General features: G+C 44.8%; 4 protein-coding genes across 4 annotated transcripts in view; all 4 read left to right on the plus strand.

Moving 5' to 3' along the window:
- Positions 1–661: 661 nt before the first annotated feature.
- mterf4 (mitochondrial transcription termination factor 4) lies at positions 662–4,795 on the plus strand. The gene is made up of 3 exons (XM_030775741.1): positions 662–1,020; positions 2,397–2,581; positions 4,390–4,795. The coding sequence occupies exons 1-3, from the start codon at positions 690–692 to the stop codon at positions 4,783–4,785; spliced, it is 912 nt and encodes a 303-aa protein (XP_030631601.1). The 5' UTR covers positions 662–689; the 3' UTR covers positions 4,786–4,795.
- A 3,587-nt stretch (positions 4,796–8,382) lies between these two features.
- Positions 8,383–9,339, plus strand: LOC115811295 (probable G-protein coupled receptor 148). The gene has a single exon (XM_030773446.1). The coding sequence runs from the start codon at positions 8,383–8,385 to the stop codon at positions 9,337–9,339; it is 957 nt and encodes a 318-aa protein (XP_030629306.1).
- A 1,532-nt stretch (positions 9,340–10,871) lies between these two features.
- On the plus strand, positions 10,872–11,987 carry LOC115811296 (probable G-protein coupled receptor 148). Its single transcript, XM_030773447.1, has one exon. It carries the CDS (start codon positions 10,872–10,874, stop codon positions 11,985–11,987), a length of 1,116 nt encoding a protein of 371 aa, XP_030629307.1.
- A 4,065-nt stretch (positions 11,988–16,052) lies between these two features.
- The window catches only part of klhl24a (kelch-like family member 24a), an 18,588-nt gene continuing 14,958 nt past the window's right edge, over positions 16,053–19,682 (plus strand). The window contains exons 1-2 of the mRNA XM_030774159.1: positions 16,053–16,905; positions 17,303–17,418. Coding sequence (XP_030630019.1) covers positions 16,099–16,905; positions 17,303–17,418 — 923 coding nt within the window. The 5' untranslated portion in view covers positions 16,053–16,098. The remainder of the gene's footprint in view (positions 16,906–17,302; positions 17,419–19,682) is intronic.

Below are 19,682 nucleotides of genomic sequence, written 5' to 3' on the forward strand. Positions count from 1 at the left end.
ATTAATGTCACAGTAATAAAAGATGTTATCATCTGTTGCATTTTATTTATTTTTATTTTTTCAAAGCAATCGTTTGGATCATTTCCTCAAAAATATGATTTAATGGGTTTTTGAAGCTTTTGAATTTCAGAAATGTATTCAAAATGTCTTGATCCTGACAGCTTAAATAAAATACACGAGTGTCAAAAACTGCAAGCTTCGGCATTATTTCATTTTATTTTACTGTGGGGCGCCGGAACGGAACTGTACACTCCTCTGTTTCCAGGGGGAGGTATTTTGATGTAGTCCAATCATGAGTGTACAGACATGCTGTCGACAGGTTGGTATGGAAAGGTTAAAACCTTTACTCGGTTTTAACGTCTCAGCCTTCATTCCGTGTTTGAATGTTATGCATAGAACAAAGTGCGAAAGGTTACATGTTTCGTGAAGTGGCTGAGCAGATAGAAGACCCACTAAGCAATGACTGTTCTATTAAACTAAATTAACTAGTGTGCAAGGGGACACCCTTTCTGTAGAATTCCAGTTAATATGTATACGTGATTAAGTGTGCAACGTTGGACCGAAATTTTGGTCCCTTTACTGGAACTATGTTTGTATCACAGGTTTTGCGGTGGACCTGGAGGTTCGTCTCTTGCCCGGTTCTGAAGTCAACAATTCTATACCCGCCGAACTCTCTAAATCCGGGGATTATGTGCCGAGGGCTTTGCTCTGTGGGGAAGCAAGAATCTCGACCGCCGGGTGTTGGTCCTCATCAAAGTCCGCGGCGTCCGGACAGGGACAGTTTTGTACAATGTTTGGTCAATTTGGGGCTCACGGAGAGCCAGGCCGAGCAGGTATATGAGAGAGTAACTAAGACTCACGTGAAACACGACATGTCTGCCCTCACGGCTCTGGCAGCGCTGGGTCTAAACTCGTCCAGTATCGTGAAGGTTCTGGAGAAGTGTCCCGAGTTGTTGTCTCTGAGGGCACCGGAGATTCAGCAGCGCGTTGGTAACCTGAGGAAACTTGGATTGCTGGAGGGTAATGTGACCAGTTAACCTGACGGTGTCAAACACATCAATATGTTAGCAGGCGTGTTCCTGTCAGTTTGTGTGTGAGAGAGTGTATATCTCTCTGGTGGCTTTCCTGTGTTTGTGGTATATATTTCTGGTGGCCTCCTGTCTTTCTTTGTGTTTTTCTTTTCAATCCATATCTTATGACTTCCTTAACCCTCTGTGTAATTCCATCGGTTATTGCTTTCTAAATTGTGTGTGTGTTTGTTTTGTTTATTTCCACAATGTACAATCACTGGCCACTTTATTAGAAACACCGACCTTGTGATACAGCTTGTTGGTGTACAGTTTGAGGCTGTGGCCCATCACTGTCTCTGAGCCATCCTCTGGACTCTCACCACTGCTCAGTCTCTGACCACAGGACCACTGTTGACTGGATATGTTTGAGTGACAGACCATAGGACCACTGTTGACTGGATATGTTTGGGTGACAGACCATAGGACCACTGTCGACTGGATATGTTTGGGTGACAGACCATAGGACCACTGTTGACTGGATATGTTTGGGTGACAGACCATAGGACCACTGTTGACTGGATATGTTTGGGTGACAGACTATATGACTATTGTTGACTGGATATGTTTGAGTGACAGACCACAGGACCACTGTTGACTGGATATGTTTGAGTGACAGACCATAGGACCACTGTTGACTGGATATGTTTGGGTGACAGACCATAGGACCACTGTTGACTGGATATGTTTGGGTGACAGACTATATGACTATTGTTGACTGGATATGTTTGAGTGACAGACCACAGGACCACTGTTGACTGGATATGTTTGAGTGACAGACCATAGGACCACTGTTGACTGGATATGTTTGAGTGACAGACCATAGGACCACTGTTGACTGGATATGTTTGAGTGACAGACCATAGGACCACTGTTGACTGGATATGTTTGAGTGACAGACCATATGACCACTGTTGACTGGATATGTTTGAGTGACAGACCATAGGACCACTGTTGACTTGCCGCTCTCCACCCACACCACTGCTGTGCCGGATACACTCATACCAGCGTGACACCCAAAACCACGTCGCTGCCATGTCACTACCATCTCAGTGTCACTGCTGTGCTGAGAAGGATCTGTCACCCAAATAAGATCCAGTCAGCAGTGGACCTGTGGTCAGAACCTGAGCGGTGGTGAATGTGTCAGAGGGAGGCTGACAAACCGTGCAACAGATGGGCAACAGTCTGTAATCGCACGGCTGTACGGTCTATCTGTAAGGTATACATCATAAAAAGGCCAGTGTAGGTACATGGTGAGTCTGTAATAACACTGTAAACTGTGTGTGTGTCTGTGTGTGTGTGTCTGTGCGCGTGTGTGTGTGTGTGTAGGTAGTCTTCAGCGTATGGTCAGTCATTACCCCCACATCCTGACGGTGCCTGTGAAGAGGGTGAACATGGTGGCTCGTTTCCTCAGGGAGAAATGTCTCTTCACCGTGCAGCAGCTCACAGACATCCTGCGGGACTCCCCGGTCGTCGTGGAGGAAGACCTCCAACGCCTGGAGTATAAATTTCAGGTAGGGAACAGGACTCCGTTGACTTCTCCTCACTGATTTGTTGTTGTTGTTGTTGTTGTTGCTTTTGTTTGTTTTATTTGTTAGTTTCTTTTCAACATTGTACTACTTTACTTTTCGGTGTAGCCAGTATAATCAGTAGTCTCAGAATTACCGTGTACTCTTATGATCTCTATGGTGTCCAGAGGAAAAACAGTCATAACAGCCAGGAGGAAAACAATCCCGGGAATTTCCACAGTTGACGTTTACTTGGTTTGTTGGTAAACAGAAACCCTCAAATGCAGTAAACATGTGTTCTGGTGTCTGTCACATTTTCTGATAACGAACACGATGAACAGCTGTCATTGTTTTGCAATGCAAAGCGAACCCAAGCGCGGAAGCTAGCGCAGTCAGGGGCTGGGGTGGAAGATGCAAAACTTTGCGGTATCAGGGTACGGGCGCTGTTTATGGACCAGCAGTAAAACAGGTCTTGTCGTGGGTGTGAGCGGCGTGTGTCTCAAAGCCTCTCTTTCTGAAGCGGGTCTGGTCTCGTTAGCGTAAGTCCTTATGTGACTGTTTCAAAAGAAAGGGCACCGAGTTTTCACCTTTTCAGCGTCGTTACGTTTCCTTACACTGTGTAGGTGAGGCTTTTTTATTCGTTTCCACTGGGAGTGTTACAAATGAAAATTTCATCTCCACCCATAAGAGTCTTGAGACTTCAGTATCACAGCTAGTAGGATCAATCCAACTCAGTTTGCTAGTTTTTTTTTGTTTTGTTTTTTTAGAGTTTATGATTGTTGTCACTTTGACAAGACGACAAATTGCTGAAGTGTCCCTGGACCCCGTTTAAACATATCTACATTTAGCGCATAGCATTTAGCAGACAGGAACCCTGTGTACATGAGGATTTCTGCAGATACAGTGGCGGTCTGGTCATCAGTGGTCAGCAGTGAACAGATACACTGGCGAACTGGTCATCAGTGGTCATGAGTGGTTAGCAGTGAACAGATACACTGGCGGTCTGGTCATCAGTGGTCAGCAGTGAACAGATACACTGGCGGTCTGGTCATCAGTGGTCAGCAGTGAACAGATACACTGGCGGTCTGGTCAGCAGTGAACAGATACACTGGCGGTCTGGTCAGCAGTGGTCAGCAGTGAACAGATACACTGGTGATCTGGTCATCAGTGCTCATGAGTGGTCAGCACTGAACAGATACACTGGTGATCTGGTCATGAGTGGTCAGCAGTGAACAGATACAGTAGTGGTCTGGTCATGAGTAGTATGCAGTGAACAGATACACTGGCGGTCTGGTCATCAGTGGTCAGCGGTGAAAAGATACACTGGCTGTGTCAGTACTGTGTCAGTCAGTTCTTCTTTGGCTCAGCTGTATTTCTCCTGTCTTTCATGGTCTGACTTGTCTTTCTCCTCTGTGTATCAGAAAGGCTTTTGCACAATCTGTCGTCCTGTCAGTGTAAAGTCCAAAGCAGGAGTGAGGAGTGAGAATAGTGGTCTTTACTCTTTAACTGTGTTTCCTGTCTCTTCTTCTCCTCACCCCAGCTACTAACATAGTGACACTTCTGCTCATCTTCTCACTCTATCTCTCTCACACACACACACACACACACACACACACACACACACACACACACATGTTTACTGTAACTCTCTCTCTCTCTCTTTCTCTCTCACACAGACATTCCTCTCACTCTGTCTGTCAGTCTGTCTCTCTCTCTCTCTGTCTCACACACACACACGCACACACACATACACACAGTCCACAGTATGCTCACTTTAACTCACACTCTTTCTCTCTCTCTCATGCATTCCACAGTATGCTTACTTTCGGATGGGCACACGGCAGGCTGAGATGGTCAAGGCCAGACTTTTCCGGGTCTCTCTGGAAGAGCTCCGATGTCGTCACTGCTTCCTGGAGCGACGGGGACTTTACCAGACCCCTGACAAAAAGGGCCAGACCCTCATCCTCAACCCAAAGCTCAAAGACGTCCTCTGCGTCTCCGAGGAAACCTTCCTCAGCCAGGTTGCCAAGGCAACTCAGGAGGAATTGGACGTATTCTGGAAACTGACAGTACGGGAAATGGCTGAGGAGGTCGAGGAGGGTCGGGAGGAGGAACCCAGCAGTGACGAAGAGGAGGATGATGAGGAGAAGGAGGAAGATGATGAGAAAAAGCACAAGTGGAACACTGGTTATAATAGAAGAAAGAGATGAAACAGACAGACGGAAATGAACATTGAAACAGAACTCTTAATATCTCATGTCATGAGATGAGGATGCAAGTTGTATTAAATGTTACTCAGAACTGTATGTTGTTCATAACCACTCGGGGCCGGCTACACAAGTTCATTTTCATCTGTAAAAATTACCTTGTGTTCGGTTCGGTTGCTTCATATTCCAGTGACGGCAGAATTATTACAATTACACGACAGAGGGCGCTGTTCTCAGTTTCTCTTAGACTTCAGTGTACTGTTGCCAATGGATTTCATAAAACCGTCATAAACTGTTAATACTTGGCTAATACGTTTTGAGTTCATTTGAGTGGGAACACATTTCTACACTCATTAAACTTGTTATCAAACCCTCTTTATTTGGTCATTTGTACTTGGAAATACCATGACTTTGTAAGAATTTCCTTGGTTTGTCTTCAGCGTGCGTTTTGGTTTATACTTCTCACGGAACACCTGCGATAGAGTGGAATGAGTGGAAACGTCAGATAAAGGACACAGTTTGTTGTAGTGCTTTATCGTTTAGCCTGGGGGGGGTCGGTTGGCACACTTTTCACTCTCTGTCATAGTTCTCAGCCGTGCCATGTGTTCAGATAGTCTAACCAGTACCAAGTGAAAGATTAAGATCTCAGCTAAAAAGCACATTCATTTAATGTTCACAAATGATTCCCAAAATGATTTTATTCATGATTAAGGTCAGGTCGTGCACTTGTGCCAACCAGCGCCAATGCGGGGTTGGTTGGCACAAAGTTAAAATGCCATAGTCACAAAGAAGGCCGTGACACATAGAAATAATTTGAGCATTGAATTCAAACCAGAAACTGTAAAATTCAACAAAATTTCTGCACTTTTTTTATTTTTACCAAATAACATTGGCTTTTATATTAATGACACTTTAAAGAAAATAACATTTCGTCACGTAATAGTAGTTATATTCTTTAATTCTGTTATTTAAAATGAAAAACACAAGTAGTTATATATTGACAACCGTGACATGTTTATATATCGTAAGAGAATTTCCTTTCTGGAATCAAAATATTCAATATATTGTCAAATGAAACTGAACAGCCGGTAACCTCCGGTACTATAAATCTACTCTTCCTTTCTCTCACTTGTTTATGTCAGTGTGTGTGTGTGTGTGTGTGTGTGTGTGTGTGTGTGTACATGTGTATATGTGAGTGGGTCTCTGTATACTGACACATGTTGCCAACCAACCCCACCCACATTAGGAAACACCTCTGTACAAAACTGATATTAGCCAGCTAGCACCACTCACCACAGGCTTTCAAACTTCATAGCAAAATATTGCTGATTCCTATTTCTATCAACTGAAATGAATACATTTTTTTTATGTCTCTATGTAACAGTTCTGGGATGTGTTTGGTGAGGGGGGGGGCTATTTTTTGTTTTGACACTGCAAAACTGTCAAGTTGTCCTCCTCACAACAGTTAGTGACCGTCAGATCTTTTAACAGAATGTATAGACAGTATAGACAGAATAGAGTGTATAGACAGAAAACAACAAAAACAAGTCGGCATAACGCTGTAATCTTAAAAGTAAGCAACATAGAGATGAATTTTATTTATTTTATTTATTCATTTTGTTTAAATTTTAATTTAAATATAGAATTAACCAGATGCGTTTTGCTTTGTTTTGTTTTGTTTTGTTTTGTTTTGTTTTCATCTGAGGATTCCAGAGCCTTCACTGAATACCTTGAAGGCCCTGACGGTTCGCCACTGGTGCCAACCACCCCCTGTGCCAACCAAACCCGCTCTCCCCTACTTGGCAGTCAGCTGAAGCGGATGATACTCTGCGATCTAACGCATTCTTTAACATGCAAATACTCTCACTGCTCTTCTCGATCCTGGGATCGTTGTAGATCGAAATAAACACCGGGGTGTGTCATTTCTGTTTAAAAGAGACTGGTCTCGTTTGCATTTACGCGTTAAACTGTAGCCAGCGGTCTCATACGAGAACACCCCAGAAGAAGTCGGAGTAGTCCGGTTTATTTGAAATATGACACATTAATGAAAACTTGTTGAAACCTGCCTGTAAATCAGGAGGCAAAGCTCAAAGCAATATCTTTAGAAGCACCGTTATGTAGCTGCAGTCAGCTTTCCGAGGAAGTGGTCTGTTTAATGCAGCAAGCAATGTAATGTAACCATGGCACCGTTGGATTAGCTTGACGGTGTGTGGATGGCACTGTTACATCCGAGTCAACATACTGGTCATCCTCTGATAACGACAGAAAAGCAGCCTGTCTCAGGGTGTATTGATTTTACAGAGCCATTTGGCTAATGGATGGACACTTGCGCCTTTGTGGGAACACACCGGCGTGTGTGATATTCAGGTAACTCACTGAGGTTCGCTGCCTTTGACAAACTCTGAAGTACTGTCACATTTGGTAAGTTCGATGAATGGTCGATTTGTGTGCATTTTGATAACGTTTGATTTCTCTCTCTGTGTGTGTGTCTCTCTCTCTCTCTCTCTCTCACGCTCTCTCTCTCTCTCTCTCTCTCTCTGTGTAATGTACAAACTCCCTCTTTGCAGATCAGATTTGGAACGGTCATCAATGATTTCTGGTTCTATTCTGTGCTTGTTACCACTCGACCTGTGTCCATGTACAAGAGTTTGAGCTCCTGAAATGTTGTTTATGTAGGCTACTTGAATATGTATGCGATATAAAAATAATTTAAGCTCTTATTGTGGAACTGGCCCCCACCCTACCTCCAACTCCTTGAAAATGTTTAATAAATGGAAAATGTGAGTGTGAGTCGGGGTTTTTTTCTGTGCTGATCTACTCTTAAAATTTATTTGCCTACATTTGCTTATTTAGGGAAGTTTACTTTAACACCATGCTTTTACTTTAACACCAAGTAGCCTATTCATGCCTATACAAACTAGAAAACCGTAGCAAAAGAAGAAACCTGAAAATATGAACTAACATTTTTTTTTTTTTTTTTTAGACCATCTAGTCCCTCGTGTCTTATCAATAAACGGAAATTTGTGTCCGTATTTCCACTTTGAAGTGATAAGTTCGTGTTCTTCAGATAACACGTAGGTCATGTGGTGATAAAAGCTAACTGACTTTGTGTTTGCTCTGATTCAGCTGTTTATTCTTCTTACTCATCCTGCAGGAAAATCATTTTCTCTCAGACACAAGAGAAAGAGTTTTACGCTTTTCTGCCATTGTCAGCCACTAATTAATTGAAATCTGACAAATCTATGTGTGATCCAGACTGCTGGATGCTCAATAGTATAATTTTATTTAGTTATTTCTACTCAAAAGTGCTTTTGAGGTGTGGGGCTTCAGTATGAACCAACACTGATTTTACAGTTTCTTTTCTGTGTTGTAAGATCACCTGTGCTTCATTACTTGGTCCAGTACAGACTTAACTATCTCATTGTAACACTTTATTGTGTTTGGAACATAATGTTCCTCTCTTTCCATGACTGTGGGCTTTAATGTGGTTATTGCTCTTCTTCTTGTAGGGATGTGTGTGAGTGCGTGTGTGTGTGTGTGTGTGTGTGTCTTCCCCAGGAGGAAGTTCCTGTCATTAATCCAAATTTCTCGAGAGCAGAGATGGTAATTTCCAATCTCGGTAACAAATCGGAAGAATGGCTTGCCAGTATGAAGAACAAACACACAGAACTCTTCCTCATCCCCTCTGTTGTCTTCTCCATGGTTACCTTGGTAACAGACCCCGTTCTCCTCACGTGTATCTTCTGTTTTCGACCTCTGCGCCGTGAAACGCGCTACCTGCTCTTAGCCAACACGCTAACGTGTGACGTCATCTTCACCATCCTCAACTTCACCTCCATGCTGTTCAACACCATGCGCTTTTCCATGCTGAGGGTGGTTTGTGAGGTCATAATGGTCGTCACTGTGACGACCTACTGCTGTTCCGTGATCACCGTGACGACGATGGTGATAGACACCTACCTGGCCGTCCGCTGGCCTTTGCAGTACCACAACAGGGTGTCCCCGTCCCGAACGCGAAAAATCATCGCTGGTTTGTGGGTGCTGGCTTCTGCGTACCCCGTGTCTCTGGTGGTGATAGGCGAGGTGATCTTTGAGGAAGCCCCATACGAACTGCCCCTCTGTCTCAACATCGTTCTGCTGGGTACTTTTGGAAGTCAGACTAAAGTGGGAATCTATCTATTCTTCACCATCAGCGTTGTCATGTGCTTCCTCGTCATCCTCTTCTGCTACGTCAGGCTCTACATGGTCACCAGGTCCTCGGGGATCTGGCAGAGCCGTTTTTCCCGGGCGCGGGCGACCCTGTCCGCTCACGGCATCATGCTGGTGCTTTATTTCAGCCCCGGCCTCGTGTTCACCGTCGAGCTGGCGCTTTACGAACACGACGCGCTGAGGGAGGAGCTGGCGCTCTGGCTGAACCTGGTCAACGTGAGCGTGCTCATGCTGCTCCCCCGCGTCTTCGCCCCGTACCTGTACGGACTGAGGTACAGAGAGATCTACAACACTCTCCATCTGCTTCTCTGGAGGAGGTGCCAACTCCACCAGGTCTCTGTGGGCTAGACTGAGGCCACAGCCATCAGAGAGAGAAAGAGACTTCTAAAACAAGCCGGCTGTGTTTAAAGCTGAAAATATATTATGTCTGAACTGTGTGTGTGTGTGTGTGTGTGCGCGTGTGCGCGTGTGTGTGTGTGTGTGTGTGTGTGAGTGTGAGTGTGTGTATATGTGTGTGCGTGTGTGTGTGTGTGTGCGTGTGTGTGTGTGTATGTGTGTGTGTGTGTGTGGGAGAGAGAGAGTATTTTCTCTGTTATCTTTTCTGGTTTTTTAGGTTTGTATACTGAGCTCCGGTTTTGATTGGTGTTGTTTATACAGGCAAAATAGGTTTGTTGTTTTTTTTATTCAAATCAGCAATGATCTTGCCCATCACCATGAGAGATGTTCCACGGTGCTTCAGTGGATATTAGGCTGACCAAACTGTCATCATTCTTACAGTTAGTGCTCAGGCTGGTCCTAAAAATGTTTTGTACCTGGATCATTGACAAATAAGATAAAAAGAATAATAATAATAAAAAATAAACACTGAGCAAAACACATTTAAAGATCATTTGAAAGTTCACAAGGATATGTTCTTTGCATTTTTATTTTATATCATGGTTCTCTAACTCTTAAAAATGAAATGCATGGCATGACTAATCAAGGTTTCTGCTCTCAGTGTCAGAGGGTGCAACTATATGTTAATATCAAATAATATTTTGTCATGCATATAAAACAAATTAAAATATGAATGTTGTCATTATGTCTGAAAAGTTTTTTTTTTTTATGTCATTTATTACCAACGGTTGGTGACGGTTGTCAGCAAACGACATACCTCTTACGAGCAAAAACTTTTTTAAAAATATTAAAATCAGTGGTAGAAACGCTTTATGCAAAATGAACGTTGTATTTCCCATGCAGATTTTGCCGTGTGGGTTGAAATGGGTGCCTTTAAGTTTAAATGATTAGTTACACCATCTGACCATGACCACTTGACATATGTCAGTCTGGACTTATCTACTTAGAACGACAGGACGTTTCATTCACTGATGAGTGTTGTTCTTGTAAACTGAAGTCGGTGAATTTAATCATTAATCACACCAATCCTTGTGCAGAAGTCTTTTCCCAAAAGACACGTAGTTGTTTTTGGACTTTGGAAAACGAACCAAAACAGAATGTGGTAAAAAATCCTCTGAATTTAAGTGAACCACCTAAAGTTCATATTGGATTTTGAAAACAAAACTTCTTACATAACGACATGGAGTTGTGAGAAGGAGTCGTGTCTTTATGACCTCACGAAGGTTTTTATAACCCAGAAAAGCAGACTCTTGTCCATTTCATTATAAAGTGCTGTTTACCGAAACATTGGTCCCCATGGCAACCATCAACTAACACGTCTGCGATCTATCGACATGCCTGATGTACATCTGTCACCTCACGGGGATTTTCAACAACAACTTACGTCTCTGAGTGCGAGGATAGAGCTCGCACAAACACAAACACGCACACGCGCGTGCGTGCGTGCACACACACAAACACTCACACACACTCTTGTCAGGGAGATGGACGGCAAAACTAAGCCCAGCGCAAAGGAATACTTCTACAGTTTGGATGATTTGTCCTTGTCTTTGCTGTGCACGTTCGGGAGCTGGTACAACAGCTCGGGTCGTGGGAAGAGACCGAGCCCACTGTCGGAAAACACCAACACCACCTCTCACACCCCGGTGGAGCTGTTCGCCCTGGAGTGGCAGGTCTTTCTCCCCCCCCAGCAAATGCGGGGCATTTACGTCTGTCCCCTCCTGGGTTTCCTGGCCGTGTCGCTCGTCACCCCCGTGATCCTGACCCGGATCCTGACCAGCACCGAGCTCCGGCGCCAGACGCGCTACCTTCTCCTGGCCAACGCCCTGCTCAGCGACCTCCTGTTTCTCTCCGTCTACATGCTCTCCACGTGCCTGAACGCCGCCGGCGTCATCATGTCGGAGTGGGCGTGCGCCACCCTCCTCTTCCTCATGGGGGTCCTGTACAGCGGGGGTATCCTCACCGCCAAAGCCATGGTTCTGGACACCCTGCTGGCGGTGCTGGTGCCGCTCCGGTACCTCTCCCTCTGGCCCGTCTACAGGACCCGCTTCGCCATAGGGGCGATCTGGATCGTGGGCATGTTCATCCCGGCGGCCTCCGTGGGCAGTTTTCTGTGGTACCACTCCTCGGGGCCCTGCGCTCTACAGATCTGTTCTCTGCCGCTGCTGTTGGCCTTGGCCGTCAGCCACTCCAAACCCCTGCAGGTCTCCATGTTGCTAACGGTGACGGCCGTCCTGCTGATCCTCCTCCTCGTCTTCTCCGGGTACCTGGTGCTGTGCTGCAGGACCAGGAACTCGGGCGTGTGGAGAGGGGAGCGTTCGTCGCGAGCCAGGGGCACGTTTCTCATCCACTACCTCAACCTGTTCCTCTCCGTCTGTCCCATGCTGGTTCTGGTGATTGAGCTTCTTCTCTATTCCAACAACAGCCTGCTGGACCTCAGGGTGACGCTCTGGGTGTCTTTGATCGTGTGTAACGTGCTCCTGGTCCTACCCAAAGCCCTGGCTCCCTACCTGTACGGGCTGAGATACAGGGACCTGTGCGGGGCTTTGCAGAAGACCTTCAGGATCCGAAGACCCCCCACCGTCGCCACCGTGATGTGATCCTTCCAGACCGACTGGCACGTTACGACAGCCTTGACCTGTAAACTGACCGTGAAACCTGGGAAATCCAATTCCTGAGGCAGTCAAAAGGCATTCTAATGTGGTGACTCTTTTCCCCTTTCATTCTCAAGATAGTCTCTGAAGATGTTGCTGTTTAAATGTAATGTCTGATGTATAATGCAATGTATAATGTCTCATAAGGCAGTATTTTTATTTTAGGTTCTGATTGTTTGTGGACATTTGTCATCCAAATCTGTATTTTGTAATTAAGATGAAGAATTGGAATAATTGTATTTCTGTCTTTTAAATAACGGCAGTCTATATTGGTTATACTGGCAACTTCAGCATCAGGATCTTTACCTCAAAGCAAAATTTTCTCTGTTTGTGTTCTCAAGTTTTCAGCCCATGAATAGATCAGCCCATGTCTAAACCAAGATTGCCAGTTTTATGTTGAGATTGTGTCAGATTATTTGAATTATAGGAGTCTCTATGAAATTACGACAGGTAGTGAAGCATAGGCAAAGACCAAACGTCCAGACATGTTATCTTGACGTGAAATCCTTCATGCCTCGATCAGTCACATGAATCATATTCCAGATATTTCCTCAGTATGTGTGTGTGAGCAGGTCTTTAGACTCTTGTCTGTAGGTTAACGCATAATGTCAACTAGACTTCTTTTTTTTTACTCTCAGACAAATATTTGGGGGAAAAAAAAGAAAAGAGGAATGGTTATCTGGAGGTTGCTAAGAAAGCTGTATAAACTATATCTTATATAAACTAGCACTCACTCTTGGGTTAGAACGTTATTTGTTGACATTGTTAACAGTGAAGGAGAGGTCATACTTAAAACTGTTAATATGGGGCTTACTCGCTCAGCGATAGCAAAACACTCGACCATGACAGAATGTTTGACAAACCTTCTGTTGCATTTCACCATGTTTTCACCTAACGAGAGCCTTTCTTTCCCGGGAAATTCAAGGTACGCGCCATACGCTTCTTCCTGCTCTGGGCAGCTCTTAAGTCACACGGCCTTTACATTTATAACCGACCTTTTCCTGAATCATAGTCCAGGTGCCATTTGATTCTTTTGAAACGGGCCAGCTAAGTGGAGGCGGACACAAAGGTTATGTAATGGTTATTGTTGTGTACAATTGTATAAAATCTTCAAGAATGTTCTGTACTAATAAAAGGATAATATATATGAATAAATTACGTTTAATTGTGTTTTTAATTACCTTTATTTATCACCTATATTTAATCAACATTATTGAGGGCTGTTTTGAAATTCCGTTTGAGATAAATGTGAGCAGTTGGACTCAAATGATGTTTTACCGATGGCGACCACTAGATGGTGCAATTGCCTTCAGAGAAAGCCCGTCGCAGATTTCAGTCAGAAGGTAACGAACCACTGGCTTTTAGTTCTTCGGCTTTCTTTCCGTAGGGAAATGGGACGGTGTCTATAGGTCGGTATATGACTGCTCCAGACAATGATATAAGCGAGACGGCACCTAATATGCTGATTTTATGAAACGTCACAGCCAACATCTGTAATTCCATTTAATTCCCCGTCATTTATAGACCTCTAACAACAAAAACACCTAACTTTATCAAACTACAGTGACGCCCCAAACTCCGACTGTCGTCGTACTTTCCAGTGATTTTTGTACAATCAATATATATGTTTACGATAAATATGGACTGCTGTTATAACCCAAAGGGTTCGGGAGTGGGATATTACGAAGCGAGTCATATGTGAATCGTTTTATCGTTCTCAATGAATCACGTGAATCAGATCTGCGCTAGATGTGATAGTTTCCTGAACTTTTCCATAAGTTTTCCTCTGTTGATGTTTTGTTTGCAAACAAAGGCCAGCCACGTGGAAAGCCTACCGAAAGGAACACTGGGACTTGCTGTTCTGTCACACGTTCATGTAGACGTGAATTGGCGAGCTGTACGACTTCAGTTCCCAGACACACAGAGAAAAACAGCTGAGGGCTGTTGAACTGTTATGAGGATGTGACATAATTATGGATTCAATGTTGACCGTTTGCAACAGAGTTCTTTGTGCCAGCAATAAGTAGGTAGCGAGTATGACACGCAAGTTGTTCTGTCTTTTCTTCAATTCTATAATAAAGTAAGAGATTTGGAACACCTTTCGTTTATTCGGACTGCATCTTCCCTCATGCCTGGACCTCTTCTTACCGTGCGTTTGTTTTGTTTTTCTTTCTCATCCTTTGTATATTTTTAAGCCTATATTTTTGTTTCCTTGGAACTAGGTGAGTATGATGACGATATTGTTTGCTTTGTTTTCTCAAATAGAACAGTGAGTTCACCCTTAACCATTTAACGTCCTAGCTGTAAACGAAAAACTGTAATCTTGGTTATTCGAGTTCTGTGTGCCCTTATCCAATTATAATGAGATTCTTCTCACAGACCTCTCATTTGTGGCAAGACAACAGGTGGCGGATTGACGCAACGGCTCGTTGGGCCTGAGCGGTCACATTTTAGGGATACAAACCCCTCGACAATGAAAAGAAATTAATGCCTCTAAATAATCACAAGCCTAGACGTAGAGTGTGAAGACAGTCGTTGTCCTCAGGGAAGTTTGAACTACGCTTCCTCCCCATCTTTTAGGTCGAAGTATAAACAGAGAAGCTTTAGCATTTGGTCATTATCACCTGTTTTCCTCCGCGATATTCCTACTTAGTTTCTTTGTTGGTTGATTAACTTCCTCGGCTTGTTTTGGTTCTTTGACAGCCGTTATTATATGTATATATAATCACTCGCATATATATGTATATATATCGTTAACATAATTATACGTATATTACACGTGTGTCTAATTTCACCGTTAATACGCGTTATAACGTGGCTATTATTGCCCCCTAAGAGCCTTTGGGTTGTAAAAGCGTGGTTTTCAACGGTGTTTTCCTCTGTGTCTGTGATTTGATTAAATATGAAACATGTAAGTATTATTTTTGCTGATGTAGTGATGTTGTCTCAGATTTTTTAAAAGAAGTCATCTGATTCTTCACGCATCGAGAATGCCAGGAGAGCATTTTCAGTCACACTAACAGATACGGTGCCAACCCTGTCTCACCCATAATCTAAAACAAATTGTGCCGAGGATGCTGTAGCCCAAATATTACGCAACAGTCTAATATGCCCTGTGGTTGCTGTCAGACCAAAACAAACGCTAATGACACGTTATAATTCAAGTTTTCGCAACTCTCTCGCTCGCTTGCTCGCTCTACTGTCGTTAATCGACCTTTCAACTCATACTTCTCCGCTGTGACGCACTCGTGTTTTGCTAGCTTCAGCCTCAGGTGTGCTGCAGTGTTCTTCAGTCACATTTCCCTCCTCTGCTCAGTTGTCCCTCAGTTGTCTCTTTTGGCAATGCCGTGCAGTTCTCAGAAATCTTCACTCTCTTTCCTTGTCTTCGGTCTCAGGTTTCTCTTTTATAAACGTCAATACAAATGTTGTCATAACAAATATTCTTAAACGTAAAAATGTGAAAATTAGAGCACGTATCATATGCAGAGTAAGATTTGTAAGGAGGAAGTGTCTCTTTGGCACCCTTGTAACCCTCATGCCTTGGGTGTCAGTAATAACACATTTATAAACAGACCATTTCTGGTCTATCACCACCATTAGTAGTATTATAAAGAGCCTGCCGTGCCATCAAGAACTCACGGCATTAGTCATGGAAGCCGTTTCAAATGTGTGCTTGGTTTTCTCTACAGGTACAGAACATAGTTAATAATAATAATAATAATAATAATAATAGTCATAATAATAAAAATAAAATTTGTGATAGATCATTTTTGAGTATATAGTACATTAGGAGTAAAATTCACAGGTATTTCCTATAACTGTTTACAAGTACAGACATGTATCAACAGAAATGTTTAATAACAAACACATAAAGAAAACACTGTTTTGGTTTATAGAGGAAAACTGATCTGTTGTCATGAAAGCTGAACACAATGAAGTGATCATAACCTTGAACTTTGAACAGGGTGAGCTGAGTCGTATAAACACTCTGTGACCGTTGTGCCCAGGTATTGACGGACACTAAAGGACACTCTGAGGCTTCTGATCGGGTGTAACCATGGTCTTGATCCTGGGCCGGCGGTTAAACCGCGAGGAGTCGGGGCTCCACGACTCCCCGGCGGTCAAACGCAAAGTCTTCGAGGTTGACTCCAAGACCCTGGGCGTCCACGACGACGTTTATGACTTCTGCTCCGGGCCCTCTCACGCGGAGAGCGTGCTCCAGGTCTTCAACGAGTTCCGGGACAGCCGTCTCTTCACCGACGTGGTGATCAGCGTCCAGGGCAGGGAGTTTCCGTGCCACCGCGCCGTGCTCTCGGCCTGCAGCAGCTACTTCCGCGCCATGTTCTGTAACGACCACCGAGAGAGCAGGGAGATGCTCGTGGAGATCAACGGCATCCTGGCGGAAGCCATGGACACTTTCCTGCAGTACGTCTACACGGGCCACGCCAAGATCACGACCGACAACGTGCAGTTTCTCTTCGAGACGTCCAGCCTCTTCCAGATCAACGCGTTACGCGACGCTTGCGCCAAGTTCCTCGAGGACCAGCTGGACCCTTGCAATTGCCTGGGCATCCAGCGTTTCGCCGACGCCCACTCCCTCAAGCAGCTGGCCAGCCGTTGCCGTGCCTACGCCCTGCAGAACTTTCCGGAAGTGGCGCAGCACGAGGAGTTCCTCGACCTGAGGCGTGACGAGCTGGAGGAGTACCTCTGCAGCGATGAGCTGGTGATTGAGAGGGAGGAGATGGTGTTTGAGGCTGTGATGCGATGGGTGTACCACAGCGTGGAGTATCGGAGGCCAATGCTGAAGGAACTCCTCCAGCACGTCAGGCTGCCACTGCTGCACCCAAACTACTTCGTACAGACGGTGGGTGGTGATTGGTTGAGCGGGTGTCGAGGTGAATGAGAAGTTATGTTGGCCAGAGTATAGTGCAGGACAAGACAGAGGCTGTTCACTTCTATCCAGATACTAGTTCTATACTAACCTCCATACATGGGAGGAGTGAGTATATCATTTGGAAGGAAATGGGGCTTTAAAATGCTCATTTATACCAAGAGCTTTGCCATTACTGCAGACTGAATTAACCAGGCGTGGAATGGGTTCTGTAGTTCTGATTGTTTTAACAATGCACACACCGTCATGGCCCTCATCTCCAACAGTGCCAATGATTTTACAGATGCTATGACATGATAAAGAGACTCAGGTGTATGCAGGTCGCGTGGGCGTGTCTTTGAGGTGCAGTGCTTACTTTTTCCGTTTCCAGGTGGAGGGTGATCAGCTGATCCAGAACGCTCCGGAGTGTTACCAGCTCCTCCACGAGGCTCGCCGCTACCATGTTCTGGGCAACGAGATGATGTCACCGCGAACCATGCCTCGCAGGTATGCTCCACCCCCCCCCCCCCCCCCCCTCCCACAAAGCAACCCCATTTTACAAACACACACTAAACGTGAACTGTGCAGTCAGTTATTTAAACAAGATGAGGATTAAGGCACTGAGTTACAGACTGGCAGGTTAAATTTATACTTCTACGTCAAATCTCCATAGCCGTATACCCTACGCCGTAGCCTACGCCGCTGCCTGATGCGTACCTCCACAGAAATGTAACAATGAGTTGCAGTGACGCACGTCAACACAGACCTGTTTCTGCCTCAGTCGGTTCAGTGGTCATCTACAGCGCCTCCTCCGACGTCCTCTCTCTTTTCTGTGTTTCAGTCATTTCAGTAAAAGTAACCGTTTATTAGCTCTGACTCCAACATGACCCGCTCAGTTTCCAGCGAAGTGGCAAACTTAGCGCTCCTTATTTTGAGAGCTCCGTTTGTTTGTCCCCCAAAGTGTAGAAACCAGTCCCTCCTTGTAACGCAAAACGTGTTTTACAGATATTGCTGAGCAAAGACTGAATTCCGACTTTATATAACCTGGTTATAGCCTTGGTTGTGGACCAGGTTAAGACCCTGGGTGTAGCACTGGTTGTGGACCAGGTTAAGGCCCTGGTTATAGCCTTGGTTGTGGACCAGGTTGAGGCCCTGGTTATAGCCTTGGTTTACAGGCCAGTTGGTTTAAATGCTGTCTTGTGGTGCAGCGATGTGCCATTTGGATCATAATCCAAATCTTAGGGATCGTAGGTGGTCACAGTCCTGCGAGTGGGTAACATAGCTTTGGCCCTCACGTCTTTTTGTTTGTTTGTTTGTTTGTTATGCTCACGTGGTGCTTTCCGTCATTCAACGTTAACTGACACGCACAGTCGTGCCATCAAACAGAACGTACGACCTGCTATTGTTCCTAACCCTAACACAGTTAAGCAACTCAACACACTGATTTTTATCAGGCAGTTCAACTTATCACCTTTTTGTGCACTTGAGCGGTCGCTAAAAAGGAATGCCCCTTATCAGTTTTCTGTTTTTTTTTGTCAAAGAGGAACATTCAAGAGAGAAGCTTTCTACAATGAGTTCCCCTTTTCACATGGACGGCAACTGCCATGAATCAGAGAGAGAGAGAGAAAAAAAAAAAATCATAATTCATGTCAAAACTCTCTCATGGACGTCTCTGGTGTAAACGGTTCTCAGGAGGATTATCGACATGCGGCATTGTCTGTGGGGAAGACAGACGTTAGTCGAGTCGCTTGACTGGGCCAGACGTCAGCTGTAGTCCTTAGCCATGAAGAGCGCAAGGCGTGAAAACAAGCAACGCAGACATGCTATTCACGCCTTAACGTATACATAACGTATAGCGTTAAGGCACGCGTTAGCACAGGTATGCTTGTCGTGTGTTATCACAGACATACTTTCCACTGATTCGCTTTTCATGCTTTCACTGGATAATGAGAAAGTGGCATGAGTACGACTTGTCCATACACATTCCCTCTCATCTCTTCAAAATAGAGCTAGAGAAAGAGAGAGAGAACTAGCAATCCCACAAGCACCTATCCCTCTTTCTCTCTCTCTCTCTCTCTCTCTCTCTCTCTCTCTCTCTCCTGCATTATTAAAGCTATATTTCAACACAGAAGTGAAACAGGTTCATTCAGATGTGTGTGTGTGTGTGTTTATGTGAGAGAGAGAGAGAGGAGGAGGGGGTGCATCCACACACACCAAACCCATTTGACTGTGTTGGCGTCCATAGAGGTGTCAATATTTCTTGCTGTCATGAGAATGTTTTGCTTCTCGCTGGAAACTCCAACAACACCCAAGTCGTCACTGTTATTGTTTGGTAGGCGCTGCTCTCCGGCCGTGATCTAGCAGTGACGCACTACGTTAGTTTGAGTAAATGCCTCAGCACCGTCGGAGTATCCAGGCAGATTACGGCTTTCCGTGCCTCCTTCCTGTCTGCCAGGCCTAAGGCACAACCACACCTACCCCCCCACCCCCACTTCTCCCTCCCCCTGCTGTTTTAGAGCCGAGCGTTCACCGTTCCCTGTTTGCGTTGGTAACCCTCAAGACTCCCTCTGCAAATGTTGACGTGTGACTTTAGCTTGTGTTCAGAGCTAATGAATTCATAACGCGGGCGAAGAAGATGTTTACGTCGTGATGGAAACGACCTTCAATAGAAGGTTCAGCCTCATTTGAAATCAATGGCAGTTTCTGCTCCCATTGCGGTAACTTCACTTCATACAGAGTCTTAAAAGGGGGAGACTGGCTTATTTCACGTC

Source organism: Chanos chanos, chromosome 5, assembly GCF_902362185.1.
Source record: "Chanos chanos chromosome 5, fChaCha1.1, whole genome shotgun sequence".
NCBI classification, from domain to species: Eukaryota; Metazoa; Chordata; class Actinopteri; order Gonorynchiformes; family Chanidae; genus Chanos; species Chanos chanos.

Coding starts and splice junctions, on each gene's coding strand:
- mterf4 (XM_030775741.1), top strand. CDS start 690: ATGTGCCGAGGGCTTTGCTCTGTGGGGAAGCAAGAATCTCGACCGCCG. Junction 1,021..2,396: donor GAAACTTGGATTGCTGGAGG/GTAATGTGACCA, acceptor GTGTGTGTGTAG/GTAGTCTTCAGCGTATGGTC. Junction 2,582..4,389: donor GCCTGGAGTATAAATTTCAG/GTAGGGAACAGG, acceptor TGCATTCCACAG/TATGCTTACTTTCGGATGGG.
- LOC115811295 (XM_030773446.1), top strand. CDS start 8,383: ATGGTAATTTCCAATCTCGGTAACAAATCGGAAGAATGGCTTGCCAGT.
- LOC115811296 (XM_030773447.1), top strand. CDS start 10,872: ATGGACGGCAAAACTAAGCCCAGCGCAAAGGAATACTTCTACAGTTTG.